At 40.3% G+C, this 24,159-nt stretch overlaps 1 protein-coding gene across 1 annotated transcript in view; it reads left to right on the top strand.

Moving 5' to 3' along the window:
• Positions 1-20,213, top strand: part of LOC136362576 (cytosolic phospholipase A2 epsilon-like) — a 31,992-nt gene extending 11,779 nt beyond the window's left edge. The window contains exons 4-21 of the mRNA XM_066321244.1: positions 1,900-2,036; positions 2,514-2,645; positions 3,307-3,347; positions 4,726-4,768; positions 5,598-5,655; positions 6,064-6,230; positions 6,347-6,433; positions 7,389-7,426; positions 9,047-9,194; positions 10,053-10,189; positions 11,108-11,330; positions 12,694-12,808; positions 13,862-13,999; positions 14,945-15,052; positions 16,239-16,430; positions 17,204-17,370; positions 18,697-18,883; positions 20,005-20,213. Of these exons, the coding sequence (XP_066177341.1) occupies positions 1,900-2,036; positions 2,514-2,645; positions 3,307-3,347; positions 4,726-4,768; positions 5,598-5,655; positions 6,064-6,230; positions 6,347-6,433; positions 7,389-7,426; positions 9,047-9,194; positions 10,053-10,189; positions 11,108-11,330; positions 12,694-12,808; positions 13,862-13,999; positions 14,945-15,052; positions 16,239-16,430; positions 17,204-17,370; positions 18,697-18,883; positions 20,005-20,213 (2,327 nt within the window). The remainder of the gene's footprint in view (positions 1-1,899; positions 2,037-2,513; positions 2,646-3,306; positions 3,348-4,725; positions 4,769-5,597; positions 5,656-6,063; positions 6,231-6,346; positions 6,434-7,388; positions 7,427-9,046; positions 9,195-10,052; positions 10,190-11,107; positions 11,331-12,693; positions 12,809-13,861; positions 14,000-14,944; positions 15,053-16,238; positions 16,431-17,203; positions 17,371-18,696; positions 18,884-20,004) is intronic.
• Positions 20,214-24,159: the final 3,946 nt, after the last annotated feature.

Genomic DNA, 24,159 nt, shown 5'->3' with positions numbered 1-24,159 from the left:
TGGCAGCCAAACGGCCATCAGTCATTGATCTCGAATGATAAAGCCTAAATCATATGGTAGTTACAAAAATCACTTTTAATGCATTTTAAAATAAGTACTATTACTTCTAGATTCTCCAAATATATTCAAATACATATTTTTGCAGTTTCAGAATTCTTCAAAACATTATTGTCTGCATGAAATTTCCCAGATTAGCAAAAATAAATAAAACCCCTTGAGGAAACAGAATAACAACTGAAGCAACTTTTACATCCAGAGGTACTGAATAGGCTACAGTCCTTGAGAGTGAAAGTGAAATTACTGGGGAGGACACGGGAGCTCTCGCTACAAAAAGGAAGAGGCAAAGAAGGTGAATGAGGAGTCATTTTTCACAAGGACGTTAAGAAACAAGAGTGGTGGGAAGGTAGAATTAAAGCAGATGATGTCTCTCTAGACAAGTACAGTGAAATTGCTGCCAGAATCTCATTTTTAAAGCCAAACTAAGACATAAAATGTGAAATAGAGCAGGAGAGGAAGAAGGCTAGGGCCTACTCGATATTTTCCAAACAAACTTTTCCATCAGAGGATTATTTTTTTTTTACTCAGTAGGAATATGTTGATTTCTCCACAACTTTTTTTAGAAAAAAAGTTGGCAGCATTAAACTTTGTTGTTGTTGTTTCTACATGATAATGTTAAAAAGTAGAAACCAAATAATTAAGGTGTCTATTGACCTATCACAATGTATATATAATTTTTCAAGCAGTCTGGATTTTTTTCCCTCTCACTTGGACAGAAAAGCAGCAAGGCTTCTTGAACACTTTCAACAGCATAAAATGCAGCCTCCAACCAGTTTGAGACAGTCAGTAGCTGTAGGGTGAACATGGAGCAAAACCTGGTGGAGAAGGAAAGAAACAAAGAGAAAAAGGTCCTGTTATAGACAGGCAAGATTTTGCTTTTCCCCACAGGTCAGTATACAAGCTCCTGTTCCCTGCTCTGCTTGCAGAGTCCTTATCTGCTGCTGAAGGATTATCTCCATTTACTGCTGCCATCACTTGTCTCTCTCAAAAGTCCCAGGACATCCATTCTCAAAACTAGTTACCTTTTTCATTTCATAGTAGCTGATCATTTTATTGTTGAAAACTGCATCAGAGAGGTTTTCAAGATGCTAAAGTACATTACATAACCTCCAAGAAGAAACACAGTTGCCTTTTTTGTCTGTACCTGTTTGAGATATACTTCAATTTAGTTGCCTGTGACAAAGGGTAAGGGTTCACTAACTTTCTCCTGGTGCCTTTGGGAGAGAGACTTGATCCCTCTCTTTCTGTACATGGCAATTAGTTAAATTCAAATGTCTAATTCAATGAGTTCCTTCTGGAGTAAGCCTCTGCCATCTCATACAGCAGGTGTAGTTCCGCAGCTCCTTTCACAAACCCTCACAGAAAAGATCCCTGAGGGCAAGGCAGAGCTTTTGAAGAGTTTTTGCAGTTGTTCTCAAAGAGTGAGAGTTGTTCTCAAAAAGCAGCTCAGGGTTAGTGTGTGTGTGCATTTGTGTGTGCATGCATGCACACATGAGCACAGGAAAGCTTGTTGGTTGAGAAACTGAAGTGGATGACTAGAAGAGAAAGTTCTCAACCTTCTTTTTTTATACACAATATCACTGTTGTCTGTAATTTTCTTGGGACCCGTCATGCAAGGAAGAACAGAAACCACCTCCTCTTCTAGGTCATCTTATGGTCTGTACTTTCTCCCTCTCAGAAGGGAATCTTGAAGTTACATTGCTTTAGACTTTTCTACCTTTATATGTTTGGTTTTGGTACCAGTAGCTGTGGTAACCTTTCCACTGTCCTGCAGCACTGCTGCCTTTGCCGGTTTAGCAATTGTTTAGGAATTAGCAATTGTTTTGCCTCTCCCCTCCCCAGTAAGCCAGGCTGATTGCTACGTGTCCTTGTGGCTGCCGACTGCGACGTGTGAAAGGTCACGCACTAAAACTGTGAGAAACTCTGACAATCCAGTGTGGAACGAAACCTTCTACTTCAGAATCCAGAGTCAGGTCAAGGTAAGGAGCCAGAGTTATCTGCTTGAAGTAGTCTGAAGATTTCGTGTATATATCTACTGAACTGTGCCCAGGAATTGTTTAAGAGATGCCACAAAATCAAGAGCTGCTCAAACCATTTAAGAGCAGAGATGACAGAGTTCCTGTGTCTGTCCAGTGATGCTACATAGGAGGGCTAGAAAGCAAGGTCAGTTTTGAAGTTTTAGGGAAATGAGAGACTCTTATGAGTCAGTGTAAGAAGGATACAGAATCTGGGAGTTACCCAAGCTATTGTATAGCTATAGCCGATGTATTTTGTTACAGCAATTAAAATGAACTAGGCAAGAATGAATAAGCAGTTCAAGTATGTTTTTCCTAAGCAGGATGATACTTAATTTCTCAACTTTTACTCTCAAGCACATTCTCAGCAATACTTTTTGCCTGGAGCTAATGATGTCCAGTGTGAAAAGCTATAACAAATTTTTCTCCCTCTTTTTCCAGAATGTGCTGGAGCTCACAGCATATGATGAGGATTTTGCTACTCCAGATGATCATCTCCTCTGTGCACTCTTTGATACTGCTAAACTTCCACTTGATAGAACAGTGATCCTGTCTTTCAAGTCTGGCCCAAATGTAAGAGCAACTAAAGTAACTGAGAAACCGGCAGAGAGATACAGTTCCAAAATCTTTGGAACTGTACAGAGAGAATAGTTCCAAAATCTTTCTGAACCTGCCATGGATTACTTACCCTTATAATGAGTACATGAATTGCCATTCAAATTATAAGCACAAAAATATGGTAAAAAAAATAGTCAGAATTTGAGAGTCTGAACTCTTCTTTTATACTTCATAAATTATTAAAGATCATAGGACTGAAACAGTGCATTGAGTAGGGGAGGGATCTAATAGTGAGCTACCTCTGAACAACACCAAGGCCATACTGCGGATACAGGGTGAATGATGTATATATTTTTTTTCTCCATGTAATTAATAATCTGAGTAATCCCATGATTTATAACTCCCTGCCCCTTTGCTTGTGTCTACTTTCACCCAAAACGAAAGATGAGGTTGTCTCTGTGTGTATCCCCTTATGAATGGATGATGATTCACTCTATTTCTCAGTTTCCCGTCTATAAAATAGGAAAAATAGTGATTACCTTTGAGATCTAAGGAGGAGATCAGCAAAATATTATTGCAACCAATAATTTCAATATTGCCTATCAAGGACTTGAGTTTAGACTAGGGACAAAGCATTCTGTAGCTGCTTCATTTAATATCTTGTTCTTGCTTTCAGGCCAAGGAGGAACTGGAGGTTGAATTCAAACTGGAGATTGCGTAAGTGATACAGAGATTTTTTTTAAAACCGCAAAAATCATTACTGATAGAAAAATGCCCCAGTATTAGAAGTCATGCTTTGGGTATTTCTGTAAATAAGTGCCAGCCTTCTCCTACATTATTGCTGCAATCCTTGACCCCTGACTGATTAACTTGTTCTGTAGCTTAGCTGCTCTCAACAATGCACCTACCAGTTACCCAGAAAACTGTGTGGATGCCCCATCCCTGGAACTGTTCAAGGTCATGCTGGATGGAGCTTTGAGCAACCTGGTCTAGTGGAAGGTGTTCCTGCCCATGGCAGAGGATTGGAACTAGATGACCTTTGAGATCCCTTCCAGCCCAAACTAGTCTATGGTTCTATGATTTATCTAGCTGGGGACATTTCAGAAGGCTTTCTGAGTGTATGAGCATTCCTGCCTATCAATTTTTCCTTGCCTGTTTCAGGCTATGTATTGGACACAATTTTAGTGTTGAAACATACTACCTAGGTTTTAAGTGTATCTCCTGTTCTTCAGTTTTCCCTTGCAGCACTCTTTGAATCTTAGTGATTGTGGGGGTTTTTCTGCCTAACACAATCACAATGGGTTGGGAACTCTTGTAAGGATGTAAGGCTCCTTCTCCAGCATGGTCAGCCTGCCACCCATGAATCACCATTTTTGTCTTTGTGTTGCCACAAGGTAACTAAGGCATGGCAGAAATAAAGTGACTAGTCTAAGGCCAGCTCTCCTACTTCTGGGGAGCCAAGGCCAGAAGTCAAGTCTCTCCACACCAACTCCTGATTTCACCTGAATGATCTGGAAAGCTTTTGGTTTATTCATCCCCATTTAATTGATACTGGCTGCCCTGTGCCACTTTGAAACAGGCTCCCCAGGGAAGTGGTCACAACACCAAACTTTTCCGAGTTCAGGAAGCATTTGGACAATACATTTGGGCACATGGTGTGACTCTTGGGGTTGCCCTGTGCAGGGCCAGGAGCTGGACTCGGTGGTCCTCCTGGGTCCCTTGCAAGTCAGAATATTTGCATGCCAGCCAATACATATAACTGTCTCCCCAACAAGGACATACTGGTGTATCAGCTGAAATACATTTATTTCAGTGTTACATTGAGAAGAACTTGACTGCTTAAGAGGAGACTCCATTTTAGATGATCATGAGATTGCCCTGTAAAAAAATAACCAAGATACACCTTGCTCAGCTTTGCTACAGAGATGAGTCTCCTCAGAGCAGTGCTTAGTCCATGCAAGCAAAAAAAGGAGCTTGCTATGTACTTGTTGGGGTCTCTCAGACTTTTAAGGGGAAAGAAAGGGCAACGTCCTGGGTGAAGATGAGAGGTATTAGTTTAACCTTTAAAAACTATGTTTTTCATTTTGTTTCCCAGACCCGGTCCTCATGAAATGATTGCTAGTAATGGAGTGCTGGTGGTATGTGTCTTTCCCAAGATGTTTTCTTTAAATGGTTCTTTAATGTAAAGGGAAAGGGAGGGTGGAGGTTAAAGAAACCAGTAGGCTAGGTATTTTTCTTTCTTTTCTCTTTCCTGTTTAGATACATTCAGAATGGTATGTTTTATATTTACCTGTTCATTGAAGATATCCCATTTGTCCTATATTTTCCTATTTCTCATTTTTCCTATACTTCACCATACCACACACACACAGAATTTTTCTCTGGTACTAGTACTTCAAAGAAATGCACTGCTGTCTATCAGAACACGATGATAAAAAAGCTGTGAAGTCACTTATTGATAATCTACCCTGCCCTTTCCTTCCCATGGAAATGACCCATGCACTATGGGTAAGTTCTGCATGAAATACTGACTTGTCAAAAATACAGTATGTTGAAGAAGAGTGAGCACCATAAAAAAGAAAAATCAACCCCCAAAATGCTAATAGCAATGCTTCTTCAGAAAACCCTTCCTACTACTGACTCTTGATCTCTCAGAGACATAACTTTATTTATTTCCTCATTTGACCCCTTGTATTTATGCTGCTGTCTTGAAAATGGTCCTGATTTTCTTCATTTGTATATTCCTCTCACTGTGCTCAATCTTAAGTCATCGTCACACATCCAATTCCTACAACTCCCTCCAAAGCCTTTCCTTTTTCTTTAGTCAGCAGCTAGTGAGAAAAAGCCCAGAGAGGCCAGGGAATTCAGAACTCCAGGTTACTCCAAGCTGAGAGGTCCACAACTCCCCACAATGAGGATGTGATGTGTTGATCATTCTCACAAAATCCTGCAATCTGTCTTTTACAGTGTAGGGAACTTTGCTGCTTGGAAGTCGAAGTGGCAGAGAAGACGAAGCAAAAATCAAGTAAGGTTATTACTTTGTTATCTATTCACCAGTAGTTTGCATGCTTACATATTAGAAGATGCCCCTTTAATATAATGTGTTAGTGAAATGAATAGTGCTTACAGTATTCAGTGAAGTTAATGTCAAGTAGCTGCATTAGTTGTTAGAGACTCCAATGACCTCATCTAGGTATGTGTTAATAATGCCTATTAAATGCACAATAAAGTTGAAATCCCAGTTCTGTATCACAGCAGGAATTTTCAGAGTCCCATCTCTATCAGAGGAGCATCCACTTTGCTCCTTTCCCTTTAGTTCCAGCACTTTGCACTGGGGAAAGCTGTGCCACCTGCACCCCATATTTAATCAAGCTAGCACATTTTTCTGGTTAATCATATTAACATTAACATGATCTTTGTTTTGCTCCTTTAGAGAAAGAGCTTTCCCTGACTGTGAAGGGCTCCTTTGAGGGGACACAGGATGTTGTGCTGGGCCCCAATGGTGTCATCAGCCCATCATGTCCCACTGAGTTCCACTACATCAAGTATGCAGAGCCAACTCTGGATGTCATGCTGCCAAAGAAGAGGCGCTACCACCCGGTATGTTGGAGTGGCCTCAGTGATAGAGGGACTGTGAGTCGCTCTCAAGAAAGTGGGAGGAGGGAGAGAGGGTAAACCTGTTCCTGGTTTTGTCCTAAAGCATGTTGTTTTCCCAGTGGTCCTGTAGGTACAGTACAGAGACAGGCTCCCCAGTTGTGATGCTGAACTCGCTGCCCATGGGAAGGAAAACAACCATTGCAGAGGTAAGCATCACTTCCAGGGGCTGGTGATAAAGGGCTACTCAAATAGAAACCGTTCCTCATAATGTTGTCCCAGACGGCCACTACAATAGTCAGAAATATTCTGATTTTCTATTAGACTTTGAGAAAACAAGAGCATTGTTTCTCCGGATGTTTTCTCCACAGAGGCAGGTTGTCCCTGTATTAATCTCCATTAATATCCACGTGCCAGTGGAGACAGAGACCTACAAGGATGTATGAAAATATCATGCTTCCTTCAGAATATCTCTCCCTGTTTACGCAATGACTCCCCCTTTGCTTAGGGCGCAAACTGAAAGTTGCTCCTTGGGCACAAAATAGGAAGAAATCAATAAACCTGTCCTTAGTCAACCATGTATTTAAGAGGACAGTATATTGAAATATGCTGAAAATATTAGTCATAAAGGATGCATTTTAAATAATACAATGAGAATATTGATTTAAAAGAACCATCCTCTCAGAGCAAAGCACATTTTGTCACTTAAAATGAAGACTGAGATAGTGATTATTAAGAGAGGACAAAGTGTGAGCAGAAGCAAACGCTGACTTTGCAGTCTTTTAACTGTGAGACTATGGCCAGGATGTCAAAGATGTGCTGTGTAGTAGAGCATAAAGAATGGAAAACACCCAAAAAATGGTAATTCAGCATGCTGCAGAAAGCTTATGAGTAGTACAGGAAATGGGACCTGCTTCCTGAGTCTCAGAAACCTCTTATACCAGGATGCTTAATGGTTTCTGCAGCCTGGAGTGATTTAGGATCTGTAGATAGGGATGTTCCACCAATGGTAAGTGGATGCTTTTGGAATTATATGCCATGATCTCAGATATTTAAGTCTGTGATTGCCAGACCTTGCTGGGATATATGTCAAGCTCTGACCCCAAGACAGAAACATAATATAGAAAATTTAAAATTAAAATCCTGCGCATTCTTGTTTTCCAGGAGAAAAGATTTGACTTGAATGTGACAGCAAAAGCTTGGTAAGAAGTTTTCTTCTGTTCATTATTGCTTGGTTCTTGTTTTAGCTGCATGGAAATGACACAAGCAAGCATTCTCAATCTGAAAACTAGAATTGCTTATAATAAAACATAAAATACATGCACAATATATAATACATAATTAGCCTTAGGAACATTTGGCTTTAATAAGATGATAAAACATTCAAATAAACATATGTCTATTTCAGCATTATCCCTTTCCTTCTGACCACAGAATATTTTCTTTGGTCAAAATCAGTCTCTAAAATTCACAAAAAAACCTAGCTGATAACAACAACAAAAAAGAAAATTCAGATGTAAGCATTTAATTTATTCAGGAATTGAGAATTATTTTTGTTTTACTGTCAATATTCAATGGTGATGAACCTTGTATTCTATTAAGTCCAGTTATACTATATATTGAGTAGAAACTAAGACAAATTAACTTGTGGTTTGACATCTGTTGACTGGCTCATTAATATTCTTCACTAAACTAATATTCTTCAGGTTATCCGTAGCTATATGGAACACACAGAACTGGGCAAACTGGTATTTTTGAGTGTGTCTGACTAAGAAATAAAAGGAAAAAATAATTCAGTTCCCATTGTGTGCCCTCATTTACAAATAAAGTTATAATAATTTCTCTGATTTTATCCAAATCTGGTGGTGGAGAAAGCTAATAATTACATTTTTTAACTAGTTTCATAGAAATTATGGACCCAGTAGAAGAGAGACAGATTCTGTCGCTGGAAGAAAAAGCAAAGCCCTGGCATTTTACAATACCTATCCAGGCAGCTCTGACCTGATCATGACCATCTCTTGCCTATTGATGTCTCGTAGGAGCAGGGCAGGAAGAGCCAGGAGGGAGATTAGTGAGCAGAAGTGCACAAATGCCCAGGAAAATAAACTACAATTGTGGGGCCTTAATCAGTTTTCAAAATAGACACCAGTGAAATAGACACCACCACTTCTCTGGGAGAAGATGAGACTTATAATTGAGTCAAGGTTGATGTGGAACAGAACTTGAGCGCTGTCCCCTGAAGCAGCCTGTGCAAGTGTAGACACCACAGGGTGGCAGGGGTGGAATCCTGCCCGGTGACCCATCTCTGCCCATCCCGGGGCTGGATGTCACCAAGCCATGTTCCGTGCCACCCTCCCCGGCGGTGCTCGCCGCTAGAGGGGGATGCCTTCCCACTCCCGTTGGTCAAAAGAAGAATTTCAGTTCACCTTGGAAATGCCAATGAAGATTGGGTGTTATTTTAGATTTCGAATGAGAAAATAACATGTGAAATGGGAATCAATACTTTCACTTTTGACCATTTGCATGGATTTTCTGAACTTTTCAGTCTTTTAGTTGTAGACTATTTATTTAAATTTTTAAAATTTGTAACTACTGTACATTGTTTCTTCCAATTAGCAATAATTTGGCATAATGCCACTAGTTAGTCTTACTAATTGATATAATTTTCTTACTTTAAAAAATATTAAAATTATTCTCTCTTGCTCTTGTCATGTTGCATCATCCTGTTTGAATGGAAGAGTGCTGTAGATTATCTTTGATCAAAGTCTTAAGATTGATATGGGTATGTTAATATTTAATGTATGTGTCTGTTTTTATCTTAGTAATTGTTCCTGCCACCAAGATCTGGATATGCGCTTTGGGTTCAACTTATGTTCTGAAGAGATGGCGTTCCTGGGGAAAAGGAAGAGATATGTAGCAAGTGCTCTCAAAAATGTTTTTCACCTACCACATGATCTGCAGGATCGAGAAGTATGTGTGTGCTGATGGGATAGAACTTGAATCTCTAGTGCTTTCAAGTACTCCTGTAAATGAGTGGTCAGCAAAACAGGCCACACAAATCTGTTGTGCAGGTACCAGTTGGTCCATGTGTCTTAAGTACATTTTCTTCTGCTGCCAAGGTTTGTTATTTAAAACACTAGTTGCAGTCATTACCCTTCATTACTATGAATTTGGAATTTGTCATAGTTGAGATGTTTCCAGCTGATGATTCCTGCCATGCTGAGCTGTAACTGGCTTGGTTCAGAAATACTGAATACATTACACAGCAAAGACTTTTTTCCCCCTTATTTCAATTTCTCTACATTGTGAGAAATTAGGACAAACATCTTTGAGTGCTTCTTATATCTTTGGTTTCTTGCAGTTTTGAAATTCCTTAAAATAGATAAAAGTAATTTTAAAATAACTTCAAGATACTGAAAAATAACAGTATTTCTGAGGGTAGCTTAACAACAGTGGCTGTGAACTAAGTGTATTTCTTCATGGGATTGCATGCAGATTTTCATACAGAAGTAGTCAGTGTGTGTAATAAAAAGAGTGGAGGAGTGAGAGGTGCACAGAGAATACATTGTTGCTTCCACAGAAGGTTTCTTCTTGTTCATCTGTGCCTGTATTTGCCCTAGAGATGGGCAGTAATCCAAGTTTGAGTTAATCTCTGAACCCATGTTTATTCAAAGGGAAATAAAGGGTATTAGCAGTTGTTGCTTCATTTTGGAATCTTTCCTTCTGAAAAGGGAGCTGGGCTGGCTGTGGTGGCCAGACCCCACTGCAGTGTGGGATGCAATGTTGGATGCTGTCAGTGAGAATGTCCCATCCTCCTCTGTCCAACAGGTCCCCGTGGTGGCTATCATCACGACAGGAGGAGGACTGAAGTCAATGACAGGATTGTATGGCAGCCTCATGGGACTGAAGAAGTTAAATCTCCTGGACTGTATAACATACATCAGCGGGCTGTCTGGCACCACATGGTAAGCCAGCGCGAGCAGGAGGCCTGACCAGGCCTTTTGAGGGTCACACTGCATCAGAGAGTAGCTTCTAAAAGCAGACAAGATCAGGAGATTTTCTTCAAGCATCATATAAACCAGTTTCTCACTAACAAGCCATTAAATATTAGCTTGATTTGGTGCATGCTTTTTCTACGAGCAGTTCTTCATTGTTCTTATTAACTCCACATGTGCAGCAGTTAAATGTGCATATGACAATTACACTCATCAAGATGCTTTCTAGGTAAGTAGATGCTGTGGATGCCCATAGCATCATGCCTCTTCCTTTCTCCACTGAATCCCAGCTATTGTGCTCCCATTAACTTCTGAGACTGGCTCTGATTTATAACTGGAAAAAACTGCTGGACAGCGCAGTTACCGCTGCATCCTGCCAGTTTTGTGTTTCCCTGCTCATAGGACCTACTGCTGCCTAATGGCTGATTGTCCCATGCAGAGGAGGTTGGTAACATAGAGGATGATGTTAAAATAAATAACAATGGTATCATAAGATTAAGTGAATCAAGCCAAGAGAGAGCAGCTAATATGAATGAGTTTAAGGTTACGAAAAACAAGCAAAGAAAATTTATTGTAGTTTTCTGCCTAATTTGTGGTTCACAAATGTACCTATGTCCATTCCTGGCAGTTTTATCCCTTAACCTTCTTCCAGTTCTGCTTTAAAAAAAAAGGTCAAGAAGATAAAAACCCTACCTCATTCTTCAGGGCCATTTTTAAAAACAGTCATAGAAAACTCTGGAGTGTTTATTCTGCTGGATGGAGCAGCTAAACCAGAGTATGTGTGAGCAGAAGGGAATCTCTAAATGTAAACCTCTGTTCTGAAAGCACAAAATTTCCAGTCTTTTTTTGCTCCTTTTGACTTTTGCTATTTGTATTGTCCTTCTCCAGGACCATGGCCAACTTATACAGAGATGCCTACTGGTCACAGAAGGACCTGGACTCACATATCGGTGAAGCCCAAAAACAAGCAACAAAATGCAAGATGGGCTGTTTCTCTATGGATCGCATGAAGTATTACAACAAGCAGCTTTGCCAGCGGAAAGAAGAAGGATACAGGACATCATTTATAGATCTTTGGGGTCTCATGATTGAGTACTTACTAAATGATGGGGTATGATGTACATTCCATTTCTTAGAGAACCATCTGTTTTTCCCTTAGTCGATGGAGAGGAAACTGTCCATCATTTCAGAGGCTATGGAAAAAAAAGCTGAGATGAATTCTCTGTGTTAACAAAAAAGTCATTTTTAAAACTCCTTTAATAGTTTGCCTAGAAAGAAATGCATCCTCTCTGCTAATAAATTCAGTTGTGGATGCAACCATTTGAACTCTGGCTGGTATTTAAATGAAAGTGAAAGCAATCTTGGGAAGTGCATTTGAGATGCAAATTACTCATGCAAAAAGGGTTCAAAATACAAAGCAGAGTAATCTAAACAATGTGAAAACTATCTCAAGCAACCCTGACACAACTAGAATGTTCAGCAAATTGCATCCACTGGCAGGTAACTTGATATGCAAATACACTGGAGGCAAGTACATATTTTGCTTTTCCTCAGAAGCACTACTGACATGGTTTAAGTGATACTTAATTTTGTAAGTAATTTCAAATTGGCTTTTCTGTTACTTGAAGGGGTTTCTGCCCCTACAGTACAGCAGACCACTTCTTTTTCTTCCCTTCTGGATCACAGTTCAATGGTGTGTGTTTTGGCACTTGGAAAGTGGAAAAGGGTGAGTGGTTGAGGATTGAACAGAAGTATCCTCCATTGGGGGCAGAAATACTACAGTCATTAAATCATTCATTTGGGTTTATTTTTATGTAAGTACATATATAACATTATATATATATAAACAGAACATAAAAGCATAGAGAGGAATACTAGGTATTAAACAAAAGTGTGAGTTAAATAGATGCCTCTCTTTTAATCTCAGCTAGATGAGGTCCCTCTCACAATTTAACCAAGCATTTTTTCCTTTGAGCTGTGCTGACTATTTCTGTGTAGCCATTAACCTCTCCCTAATCTTGCAGAACTAGCTACTCTTAATTTTTTCAGTAGTTCATGAGATTTCGTATTTTTTATAAACCTCTTCAATGGGAATATGCTTTTTAGAAAAGAAGCTGGGTGGGGTGCAAAAAATTTGCTGCTGAATTTTAGTCCCTTTGCAAGGCTGGGCTGTGATAGCTGTTGTGTGGTAGGAAAAGAAGTTAAGTATCAACACACTCAAGGGCTTCCTTCATGTTCAGGAGAACAAGGATGGCTCACTGCGCTCCTCAGCCTAAGGAGCAGTCCACCTCTCCTTCTACTTGTCAGGACAGTACTTCCTAGGACATATAGACGTGCAGGAATAGTTGTCTTCCTCCTCATCTTTTTGTGAATCCATTCACAAAGCAGGCTGGTCTGTGGTGGTTGGTGGGGTACCTGCAGTGCTCTGTGTGCTGGAGCTGCCACCACAGGTCTTTTCTTTTTTTCAAAACCAGAAAGACCCCCACAAGCTTTCAGAGCAGCAAGAAGCACTGTGTGATGGCCAGAACCCACTGCCCATCTATGTATCAGTCTGTGTCCGGGACAGTTACAGCACCAATGATTTTAAAGGTAAGAATGTTGTTTTGGATCCTCTGAGGCTAAAATTGGCAGCTGAATTCCTGTCATCACTCTTCTCTTGGTAGCACTTGGAGAAAATAATCCTGATGTGTTAGTTCATTTTTGGAGAAATAACCATCACCTCCATGCCTTCCAATTTTAATACAAGTGTTCTGAGGAGCAGCATTTCACTATCTAGACATACTCAGTAGAAATTCTGCCAGAAAGGCCACTTTGAGAAATATTGGAATTATCCGATAATTGCTTTAATGATCAGTTATTGTTTCAATATGAAGAATGACCACATAGTTACAGTAGAGTTTGGGAAAGCTCCCAACTGAATCTGTTGCTTTTCTCATTGTTTTGTTTGTTTGTGTTTTTTTTCCTATGGAGGATCAGAAGGAGAAAAAGGGGAAGAGCAAAATTCAGATCAAATTTTTTATTGTTGAGGCAAGAAAATGGACCATTTCTGAATGAAAATGAAATTATGGTCCATGACATTTCTGTCCCAGTTTTCACTCATGCTGCAGTTATATCTGACAACTGCACTTCATTTGGAGAGAATATCCAAAAAAGTCGAGAACTAGTTCTGTCTCCATTAGTACCACACATAGAGAGTAAAACTGGTCTCTTGCAGAAAAAATGATTTCTGAAAGCTGAGTACCCATCTTTATGCATAAACAATTATTTACAGAGATAAATTAACTGTATTGGTGAAGTACTGTACCCTGGATGTAGTGTATGGAAGGGCAGAGCAAAACCACACACATGCTGGAAAACCCTGAAGTGGTGTGTGCACACGGGGTGTGCAAGGCCTGAAGCCTTGCCATGCCCCCAGTGTGCCACTTGTGCCACCAGCAGCACCACCATGACCAGCATAACTTCTCCTGCCTCTTCATTTCCACCATGCCCAAGCTCAGACACCTCCCTGGAGTTCTGCATTTCAGAGTGAGGCTTTGCAAAGGCAGCATATTAAACATGACTCAGACCAATGTATGCTCAAGTTCCCCTCTCCCCACACCTGTCTGGGAGCCCTCTAAGTGTCCTGTTGTGGCTGTATTGCAGAGTGGGTGGAGTTCACTCCCTACGAGGTGGGGCTGCTGAAGTACGGCGCGTTTGTTCGCACGGAGCATTTCGGAAGCGAGTTCTTCATGGGCCGCTTGTTAAAAAAGCTCCCTGAATCCCGCATCTGCTACCTTCAAGGTGATGTATAGCATTGTCCTGGCACAGAGGCACTTTGGAGAGGTGTAATGCTGTTAACCAGTGGGTAGATAGTTCTGTCCTAACATACTGAGCACTGCCTGCTGGGAAATGGGAGTGGTAGTTTATCCAAAAGAATACAGTAAAAAGCCCCACATATTTTTTCAGTTTCTTGTCACTGTTTTGGTAGATGAGTTGTCTGTGTCTAAGAGATGGAATAGATGAAGACCCTTAATTCTTTCATTGCAAGTAATAGCTCCCACTTCTTTGGTTATTCTTCTGATTCCTCTCTGAATACACTCCAACCTATGTCCAATTGTGATAGACTTTAAATTTACAATGACTGATGATATGGTGACACTCTGTTTTGTCAACAAAGCCACTTTTTGTCAAAAAGTGCCCTTTTGTCAATTACTCAGGGGTAATCCTGGATGGAGAAAACAGTGTACAGTGGAGCTGGAGCCCATTGCATGTATGAGCCTTTACAAACTGTGGTGTAAGATCTTGTCTTACATGCAAACATCTGAAAAGCCAGTTCCTCCCCTTGTGAAACAATTCAGGGTGTTTGAAAGAGTTACTGATCAAAGTACAGAAAAAGACAAACTGGAGAAAGGAAAATGGGGATAGGAATGATGTCTTTGTGGTGTATGTGTTATCTGAATTCTTTATTTTGCCCTGCAAGCAAATGTGGTTTTTTTTCTCGTTTACTCGCCTGACATTCTTTGCTCTCTTCACCACGCGGCAAAGCCATGTAGTAGATTAGGCACAAAGATGATGGTAGCATGACCTGAATCAGTGACATAGAAAGTTAAGAGGATTTTAAGAGTGTGGAAGTTTGGAAATATTTGTGTTAAGCCTATTAAAAAATTAAGCCAGGAGGTCAAAATAGAAGGAAAATGGCATTTTTGTGTTAAAATGTGTCCTTGTGTTCACTAATTTCTTTTGCAGGTATGTGGAGCAGTATATTTTCTGTGAACCTTTTACAAATATGGGGACTGTCCCACAGTTCAGAGGACTTCTGGAAGAGATGGACACAAGACAGAATAGATGAAGTTGGTGAGAAATTATAAAGCCTTTCATTTATGGTCATTTATTTTCCTGTGTGACTTTCGGCATTTTGTCAGCTTTGCTGAAGCTGGCAACGTAGGATCTTACTAAGAGATTGTGACTTCCTTTCACACTTAATCGAGTAAGAGGAAGAGGATAATTGGGGAAAAGCTGCTGTAATTACAACATTCACTAAAGCTCTACTGGTTCCTTCAGAGGAAGTTTTGGAGGGGTCCGACATTTCTCAGGAAGTGTTCTGGCATTACAATTCTCACTTAGCCATAGAGAACCAAGAACTAACAGCAGAGAATATGGTATTTTTACTGCCTATGCAGAGAATAAGCCTTAATATCAGTTGGTTAATCAATGTTTCCTGGGTCTTTATTTTATTACTCAGTACAGTAATTACTGCACTGGATTCATATTGACACAAAGATAAATGAGTCCCAGAGGGTATTTTCTGAAGCAATACAGAAACCATGATTTTATTGCCAAATCACTTGATATGATAGTAACTATAATTACAGACATCCTGAAAAATACAGAAATACAATGTGCAATCATGGAAACCACCAAGTCTCTCCTGCTGCACTGTCAGCCTCTTGGGCTGGCAAAGCTTATTGTCATTTCTAGAAACTACGCCTTGTGCTACATTTCTGCTTTTCACCCATATGCCATCTACCCACCCTCTAAACTACCCATAGTTTCTGTATATGAATGTATGCCCCAGGTTTTCCTGGGCTCTCTCAGTCTGCTGACTAAGCATATACTCACGTAGCCGTGAGTGACTATTGGGTAGCAGCTGTCACTGTTGCAATAGATCCTGTGGTTGCTGTTGTTGCCCATCTGGCTGAGCAGTAGGGTGTTCATCAGCCCCATTTGCTCCATGCTTGCATCTGTTGCATGTTATCTTCCTGTGAGGATATTTAACTTCTGACAGAGCATTTTCTGAATTGCATAATTTACTTAAGGTGTCCTTTTTCCAAGATTAAAGATTGCTTCTGATGAACTGTCTTCAGGCCAAAGCTTAAGGCCATCAGCAGAGCTTTGTCCAGCAGTCATTCCTTCCCCTCAGAAGAGTTTGTGTTTTCAGTGAATCATCTCAGAAGAGCCCCTGAGAGCTTCTTTGCACCCAGGCAGCCAGACAGGAATATAAGCTAACAAGCAGCTCACCAGTTGTTCTCCCCTCCTCTAGATGAAGACCCGGTGCTGCCCACGAGACCCCACGAGCTGCGGACCCGCATGTACACCCCGCCTGGCGCCCTGTCCAGCGCCCTTCGGGGAGCGCTCACCGACCGCTTCTCCGTCGCCCAGCACCACAACTTCCTCAAGGGCTACCAGCTGCACAACAACTACATGGAGAACGAGCACTTCTGCCGCTGGAAAGGTAGGTGATGGCCACTTATATTTACCTGACTTCATTTTCAGGCAGTTTTGGGGTGGGGAATTTAGGAAAGAAGCCTGTCAGGCTTGGTAGGGGATAAAAATCCTCCCAAGAGAACGTTTATGTTCTGAATAGAAAGAAGACACTAAGACTGCAGTGTTGCCAGGAACTGAAGACTTAACATTTGTATTTGTTTGCTTCACCTGAGACCTCTGCACTCCAGACTGAGAGGGTAGACTTGAAGCTGTCAGAATCAAATTTAAAGCAGCAGAGAGCAGAGTGAACATGGGAGAAAGCTTAGTTTGTCAAGGGTATACCTATAACTTCAGATGGGGCTGAAATATCCAAGAAAATACCTATAAGAGAAAACTGGAAAGGAATGGGGCTTTCTAGTCCAAAGGAGAGGGGCCTGAGTGGGAAGCATAAGTCCAAATGTATAAAGGATTGAAAAAATTTTGCTCTCAAAATCACTGACAGATAGAAGGTGAAACAATGACTGAAATGAAGCAAGGCAGATGTAGGTTAATTACTAGACATAGGTTACTGGCACTAATAGGTGTGACATGTTAGTGCAATATATTGCCTGGAAACTCAACACAGATTTTTCAGAACAGGAACTTAGGTGTTTTGTGGTGTTTCTCATGCCTGTTTGACGATGTAGTAGTGTGGCAATTAAATTAAACCAGGCCCTGGGATGGTCAGTTCCACCATACATTTCTTTTTTCAGTCAAAATAACTGCAGATATATTCTTACTAAATTTTTTTTTCTTTTTTAGATACTGTGTTAGACTCACGTCCCAACCAGCTGATGCAAAATCCTGATCAGCTGGGCATGATAGATGCTGGATTTTTCATCAATACCAGCAGTGCACCACTTTTAAGGCCACAGAGGGAAGTGGATGTCATCATATATCTAAGTTATACTACTGGATCACATACATCGGTGAGAATGTTCTTGTTACCATGTGTTTTATCTCATTTTACTTGTAAATTCCCAGCATGTAGCATCCAGAACTGCTGGTTTTATCAGCTGTTTGGTTTATAACTTCTGCATTCCCCTAGACTTTTCATTGTAGTGATTAATACTGTTCCTGTTTCTTCCTGCCATTCCTGGACTTTTTTTTTTTTGCTGGTTTATGAACATATTGAATTATTCAAGGGGGTGTCAGCATGGTCTTTTCCAGAATGATAGGAGGAGCTTCTTCTGCTTTATGCTGAATCAAGCAGGCTTCCAGATTGTGCGTAGGAACATTCATAAAGATGAGGTGATTTCTTCTGATTTAAGTTAGAATGATAAAGGGTTAAGTGGATATCAGCTGCAGATAAATTCTGGGCTGACAAGTAAGATGCTACAAGTAAAATTCAGTGATGAGCATCTGCCTGCACAAAACCCATTTCATGGAGATAAAGTTAATTAGCTGTCTTTAAGAACTGGCAGAAGAGAAGCTTGGATCTTTTTATGTCAGAAATTTAGGTTAGTTGAAAACTCACTGTTAAACACTTTGGCCTTCCTAAGTAGAAGTGCATTTTGAGAATGACAGTAGCTGTGCTACTGCTAATAAGCTGCTTGTTGGGTGAGAAAAATGCAATGCAATTTTATTTCAGCCTCATTCATTGTCTGGATAAAACTTATAAAAAGAGGCTGCTATAATTTTAAGTACTTTAGTGGAAACCTTTTACTGCTTGCTAGTTTTCACTATTAGATGGTGCAGAGTAAATAACATGGTATATATTAGGACATGATATTTTATTAAACATTTCAGGGAAAAGCATAGCCTAATACTTTTCTCAGTAAAATAATAATCTCAATTAGTACTATGCCCTAATGACTGCACAGGCAGAGATATAATTGCACATTCAAACTTAACTTTCTTATCTCCTGGCTTCCAAACACATAAGACACCTTAAAAATTTTCTTTTCTCTCTTTGCTTGCTGTGATTTCCTTCTCTAGTTAATTCTACACAATATATTAACACAGGTTCTTTCATTTGCTAAAACTAATGCTTCACCCTAAACTTCTGAAAATTGCTTCAATTTTTTTTAAAAAAAGCAGTGGCTTTGATGAATTCTTTAATTCTGAAATTGTGTTTACAGCTTGTGATTAGCAATGTGGTTACTACGTGTGGTAATTATATATAGAGTAACCCTTGAAAGGAAGCTACTCACCCTGTGGATCTGAGTTACTAACCCTTAATAGTAGATGACAATTTGTGGCCTTTAGACAATGAAGTTGATTTCCAGTGGTGACCACTTTTTGTGATCCTCCAGTCTCTAGATAAGGCATGTAAATACTACTCAGAGCAGAAAATCCCATTCCCAACAATTTCTTTGACTGATGAAGATAAGAAGAATCTGAAGGAGTGCTACATCTTCCAAGATTCAGATTTGCCAGGATGTCCAATTGTGATTTTTCTTCCCCTTGTGAATGATACCTTTCAAGAGTACAAAGCACCTGGTAAGTTACAAGTAGTGACAAAGCATTAAACAAAAAACACCACTGATTGCCTGACTCTGACAGAAACTTATTCTTTGCTGCTGGCTGTCTTTGCTCACTGGGTTCATGGGGGAGCACTTCAGATAATTAAACTTGTTTCCTCCACCCTTGCCAAAGCTATCAGGTTCGCCCATGTCTTCAATGTGGCTCTAAGACAACCAACACAGCCCATGTCTTCTGGATGGTGTTTACCTTCACCTCTTTCCCATTTGTTATCTGAAGTGTTCCTACCTAATCGCAAAAATGTTTTTCCTGTGAAAGATTATGATTTGCAGATTATTTCCTGCTGCATATATTGTCTATTGTTCAGGTATTTATTTCTATGCTTGAGGAACCATAGTGTCACATAGGAGTGGTGAGGGAGAAAGAACCTGGCTTTCAGGCTGAACTCCTGCCATGTGGGTCATTTTGGTACAGCATCAGCCCAGGGATCATTTTACTGACTGTTCTGTGTTCAGGGCCTGTCACTCCTTTTCTGCCAGGCCACCTGCTTTGTATGCCTTTACTGCAGGTTACCAGGTTGCATTTGCTCTGCTCCTTGATAGCAGGGAGGTTAAGCCCAAAATACTGCTGCTGTGGAATTTGTGTGACACAAAAATCAAAAAGACAGGGAGGGATCCTGGTGGCAGGTGCCCTGGACCTTATTCAGCATGCAGGAACTCTCAGTTTCCACATGTTTCTATTGTTCATTTCTCACTTAAATTCTATTCTCTTACTAGCAGTTAATCTTCCTCAGCTGAGATTCATAGATATCCCACTGCCCAGGGAAGGACCTGCATTGCATGGACAGTGGCTTTTGGAGTGCCCTTTCAGGCTGACATCCTTGTCTGATCCATGGCTTTAATGAGACAAGTATTTCTGAGTAAGCTGTAGATGAACATCCCTCACTTCTCCCTTGTGCCCTCCTTTCTTCAGACTCACAAGGTTCTCTTGACTAGGGTGGCGACATATGACCTGCACTGTTTGCATTTAAACCCTATGAATTTTCTTCAGGAGAAAAGTCCTGCTCTTTGATACTTAATGGACAGTTTGACACTGATTAATATAAGCATCATGTCACAGCAACAACTCTTTCTCTTCAGGTGTCAAGCGCTGTTGCTCAGAGATGGAGGAAGGCCAGCTTGACTTGACCAGCTCCTGTTCCCCCTACTGCATGTTCTCTGTCAGATACAGTGATGAGAACTACCGCAAGCTGCTGAATCTCAGCGAGTACAACATCCTCAACAACTCTCAGATGATTATGCAGGCCTTGCAGACAGCCATGCAAAGGAGAAGGCAGAAGATGTGCTGATTGCCTATCCAACTGCCTTTATCTTCTCAGAGGAGCTTTTCCTGCTCTAGGACCCAGAAGGGACATAGGTTTTTCAAACACTCACCATTCTGCACTACAGAAACTACCCCAGCTGGCGCAGTGGTATGCTGGGGTTTTTCCATTCTCAAGAAGTGGTCTCCATAAGCAAAGACATCATGTGGAAAACTCTTACTTATGTTTTGTTCCATAAATTGAGGTGTCTGTAGAACACTCTTTGCCTAAAATACTTGTTAAATTTTTAAACAGTGTGACTTTAAGCCTAACTTATTGTAATATATGACATAAAGGAAAATAATTTTTTACCGCCACAGTGCTACAGTTATTCAACACAGCCAAAACACCTACAGGCCATAAGAAGAAACTTCTTCTCCCACAATTCTGTATTGTGGAACACAAGGTGTGACCAGCCCTGGAAAACAAAGAGAACCTGAGACTCAGCTGGAAGCTGGTATTGGATCCCTGGGTCAACTCTGTTTTGGAAGTGTCCTAAAGAGCAGCCACAGAGGCTGGAAATGTAAAGAGGGATAAGTGTGTGGACACAACTAGCCCTATGATTTGTATCCACATCCTGGGCTCTCTTGGGCTGTGAATGAATCATATGTGATGGAAAGGAGCAACTTAGGAGGAAGTGGCATAAGACTTTTCACATAAGGTTTTTTTTTTTTTAAAGCAAAGGGTGTAATTTGGGCGCATCAAAATTCCCTGTTAATTTATATCAGTTTTAATTGTTTTGTACTGATACAGTATATAAAACCTCAACACTTTAATCTGAAGCATTCAAAATAAAACACCCTGGATCTTGTTTTTCTTGTTGAACTACTTCTCATAATAAAATACCATTCTTAAATTAAAAAGAAAAAATACTTGAAAATATTTTACTTCCAATAGACAATGAAAACTTTTCTGTGTTACTCAGTGTAACTGTTTAGGTCATATGCCTATCAAAAAAAATCTTATTTGTTTAGTTCTGCCTGTGCAAACTGAGTAGAAGTGAGTAAGTAGCCTGAAACAACTAGGGCCATCTTAAAACAATCTAAAGACCATGCATGGAATCTAGCACAAAAACAATTACATTTGTTACGGGCTTACATTTTTAAACTTCCTGCCTTTTCCCTTTTATTGAAGGTGCCTTTTTAAAAACTGTTCTGAACTGTGCTGAGGGTGAGCTGTAAAAATTATAAATACGTAACAACTTTTGCATTCCAGGAGCAAGTCAAGTTGAAAACACACTTATTAATAAGTTATGTGTGCCCAAAGACAACTGGGAAAATTTTGAACAAAGAATCTATTCAGTCAGAAAAAAGTCTGTCAACTACATATTATAATGTAGGACTAAAAATAACCAGGGAAAATGCTTGGGTAAGTTGAAACATTTCATATTAACATTTTACAAAACATCTTTGTTTTGAAACATAACTTCTTTTTAATAGACTGCCTACCTCTTCAGCCCAGGGAACCCAACCTGAAAATAACAGAGTTCATTCACAGCCAAATAATATTTGGCTTGTTACAAAATGACACTTTGAGGATTTTTGTTTTAGCAAGGAGCAATGATAAATTATCTTTACAAATTGGTTCAAAATGACGTTTCCAACACTTTGGTCATTTATTACGCCAAAACAAAACTTACATTTTTGTGTAGCCTAATGTTGCCAGCCCAAAGATTATGGCATAAATATTAAAGTTTGAAACTCTTTAGGTTTTGAAAGACTATGTACTTTTATTTTTTTTTTCCCCTGTGGTAGTTTCACTAGTCATAGTCAGAAATATGACAGTATGTGCTCTCCATATAATCCTGGGAATTGCCTCAATTTTTACCTGAAAACCCTGTTGTGCAAAAGTAAACACAGATTTTAGCCATAAATTCTTGCTGCCTCCAGTTCTGAAGAAATGTTATTTACATGCAGAAATTTTGTGTTTACAGTACAAGACAATAAAGACTTGTTCGCAAAATGAAAATTCTGCCTTGCTGCACATATTCAGGCATTTCAGTAATATGCTTCAGGTTCACAGTGTGAACATTCCTTGTTCCTGGAAAACAAAACTGTTTTTTATCTCGGGAAAGAGCATACCAAATACTTGCTGTGAGCATCGTGGAGAAAGGAATGTCTCTGAGACAGATTGCAGGAGTATAGAGTGAGCCGTGGTCCCTCCCTTGTGCAAGGGCTGTGTCTGATACGGATTGCAAATGTCCATGAAAAGGAGAGGTTTTTGGGCACTTATATTGTGGGAGTGAAAGCCTCAGAGGCCCAGTCCTGGTGGACAGTCTGGTTCATAGTTTTAACCTCCAAGGACATGTCATAGTAATGCACTGTCTTTAAGCATGACTGACAGATGCCAATGTTGCCAATTTTCTGTGACCTAATGAAAAATTAATTTCATGAAGCTAGAGCATTGAGCTGGCACACAGAGGAAACATGCCACGTATATGGACACATCCCTTCATGGTGTCACAAAATGCTGTACCCTATGGCAAAAATTTATTCTAGCAAATTAGCTGTGATGACTGTTGATATTATTTTGCATGGCAATGTGCAAAGGGGATCTGTGCTGGATGTGGCAATGTTTGACCAGTAGGCTCAAGAATGCTCAAGGAATGAGCATCTTCTTGCTCAGAGATGTCCTGGGGAAGCAGGGAAGCCAAAAGGATCCCTTTCCCCAGAAAGTTTTATCTGTTATGATCTGCTGATGATGCAACAGTCTTTGGCTGCCTTTTCTAATCCTCTTCCAGTGAGCTGTACCAGTTGCAATGGTACAGCAGTCAGCCATGTGTGGAGAGGGGCAGGTGTCCTGCCCCAGCAGAGGTGTCACAGCTGTGTCAAGGACTTTGGGGAGGGCAGCGTGAGGTCAGGGCTGAGTTTTGCATCTGGCTGACAGGTTTGATTGGGTCAGACACAAGCACTTAAATGCAGCTATTTTGCAGGCAGAGTCAGTCTGAGCTGGAAAACAGTGCAGAAGTATTAATGGGTGTGGAGTTAAGCTAAGGAAAGTCATTGCTTCAGGACTCTACATCTAATCACAAAAATAATAATAACAAACCATAGGAAAGGAGAGGGAAGGAAAACAATGACTTGAGGAGAGACTCAGCCCTGCTGGACCTTGGATGAGTAGATACAAACCACCATGAGTGTGCTGCTCTGCATGCCTAGACCTGGGACTGTAGGGGCATGTGGTTCAGAAAGCCTTAAACGGGTTTTTTGCAATAACCAGGTTAGTCTGAGAACAATAGTGTTTTGGTTTTTTGTTTTGTTTTGTTGTTGTTTTTTTTTTTTTTTTCCCTCATTAGCTGTTTTTACTGTAACTGCCTACTATCACAGATAACCTAAATTCAATTTATGTACTCGTGCTGTACCTTATGTGCTCTGGTAAGAGGGCATCCTTCTCTTATGTTTAGTTTTGAACCTGCCATTGGCCAGTATAGAACTAGTCACTTGGTATAGAACTAAGTGACTCAAACACAATACCTCCCTCTGCTATATAGGCAAAGGTATTTTTTCCTACCTATTTGACCACAGGATTCAGCTTCCTACCATAAGAAAATGGGAGGGGAGTAACTGGTTTTAATAAACCAGTCAGAGGTGGGGCTCTGAGTCAGTTTATAAAATAGTTGCTCACCTGCATCTGGGACATTTGAACTATTGGTGTCTGTGGAAGCTGGGAGATGTGAGATTGTATTGCCACAGATAACTGGACGTGTGTGTGAATACAACCACAATGGACCAAGATAGCATTTTGTCTCAGGTAAGAAGGGTGTAGAGCAAAGCAAGGCATCTGGGATCTCAAATGGTTGTGCTGCACATAGTGTAAAGATGATACTACTTTCTTGACCTACCATTGACTATAATGATTCTATGCAGGATGAAGAAAGTCAAGGCTTCAAGACCTCAGTATTGAAACTTTAAAAGTTATAGTAAACTACAGGAAG

This window comes from Sylvia atricapilla, chromosome 6 (genome assembly GCF_009819655.1).
Source record: "Sylvia atricapilla isolate bSylAtr1 chromosome 6, bSylAtr1.pri, whole genome shotgun sequence".
Lineage (NCBI taxonomy): Eukaryota > Metazoa > Chordata > Aves > Passeriformes > Sylviidae > Sylvia > Sylvia atricapilla.
Note: the sequence above shows the minus strand (reverse complement) of the source record. Positions and strands in the feature narration are given on the sequence as shown.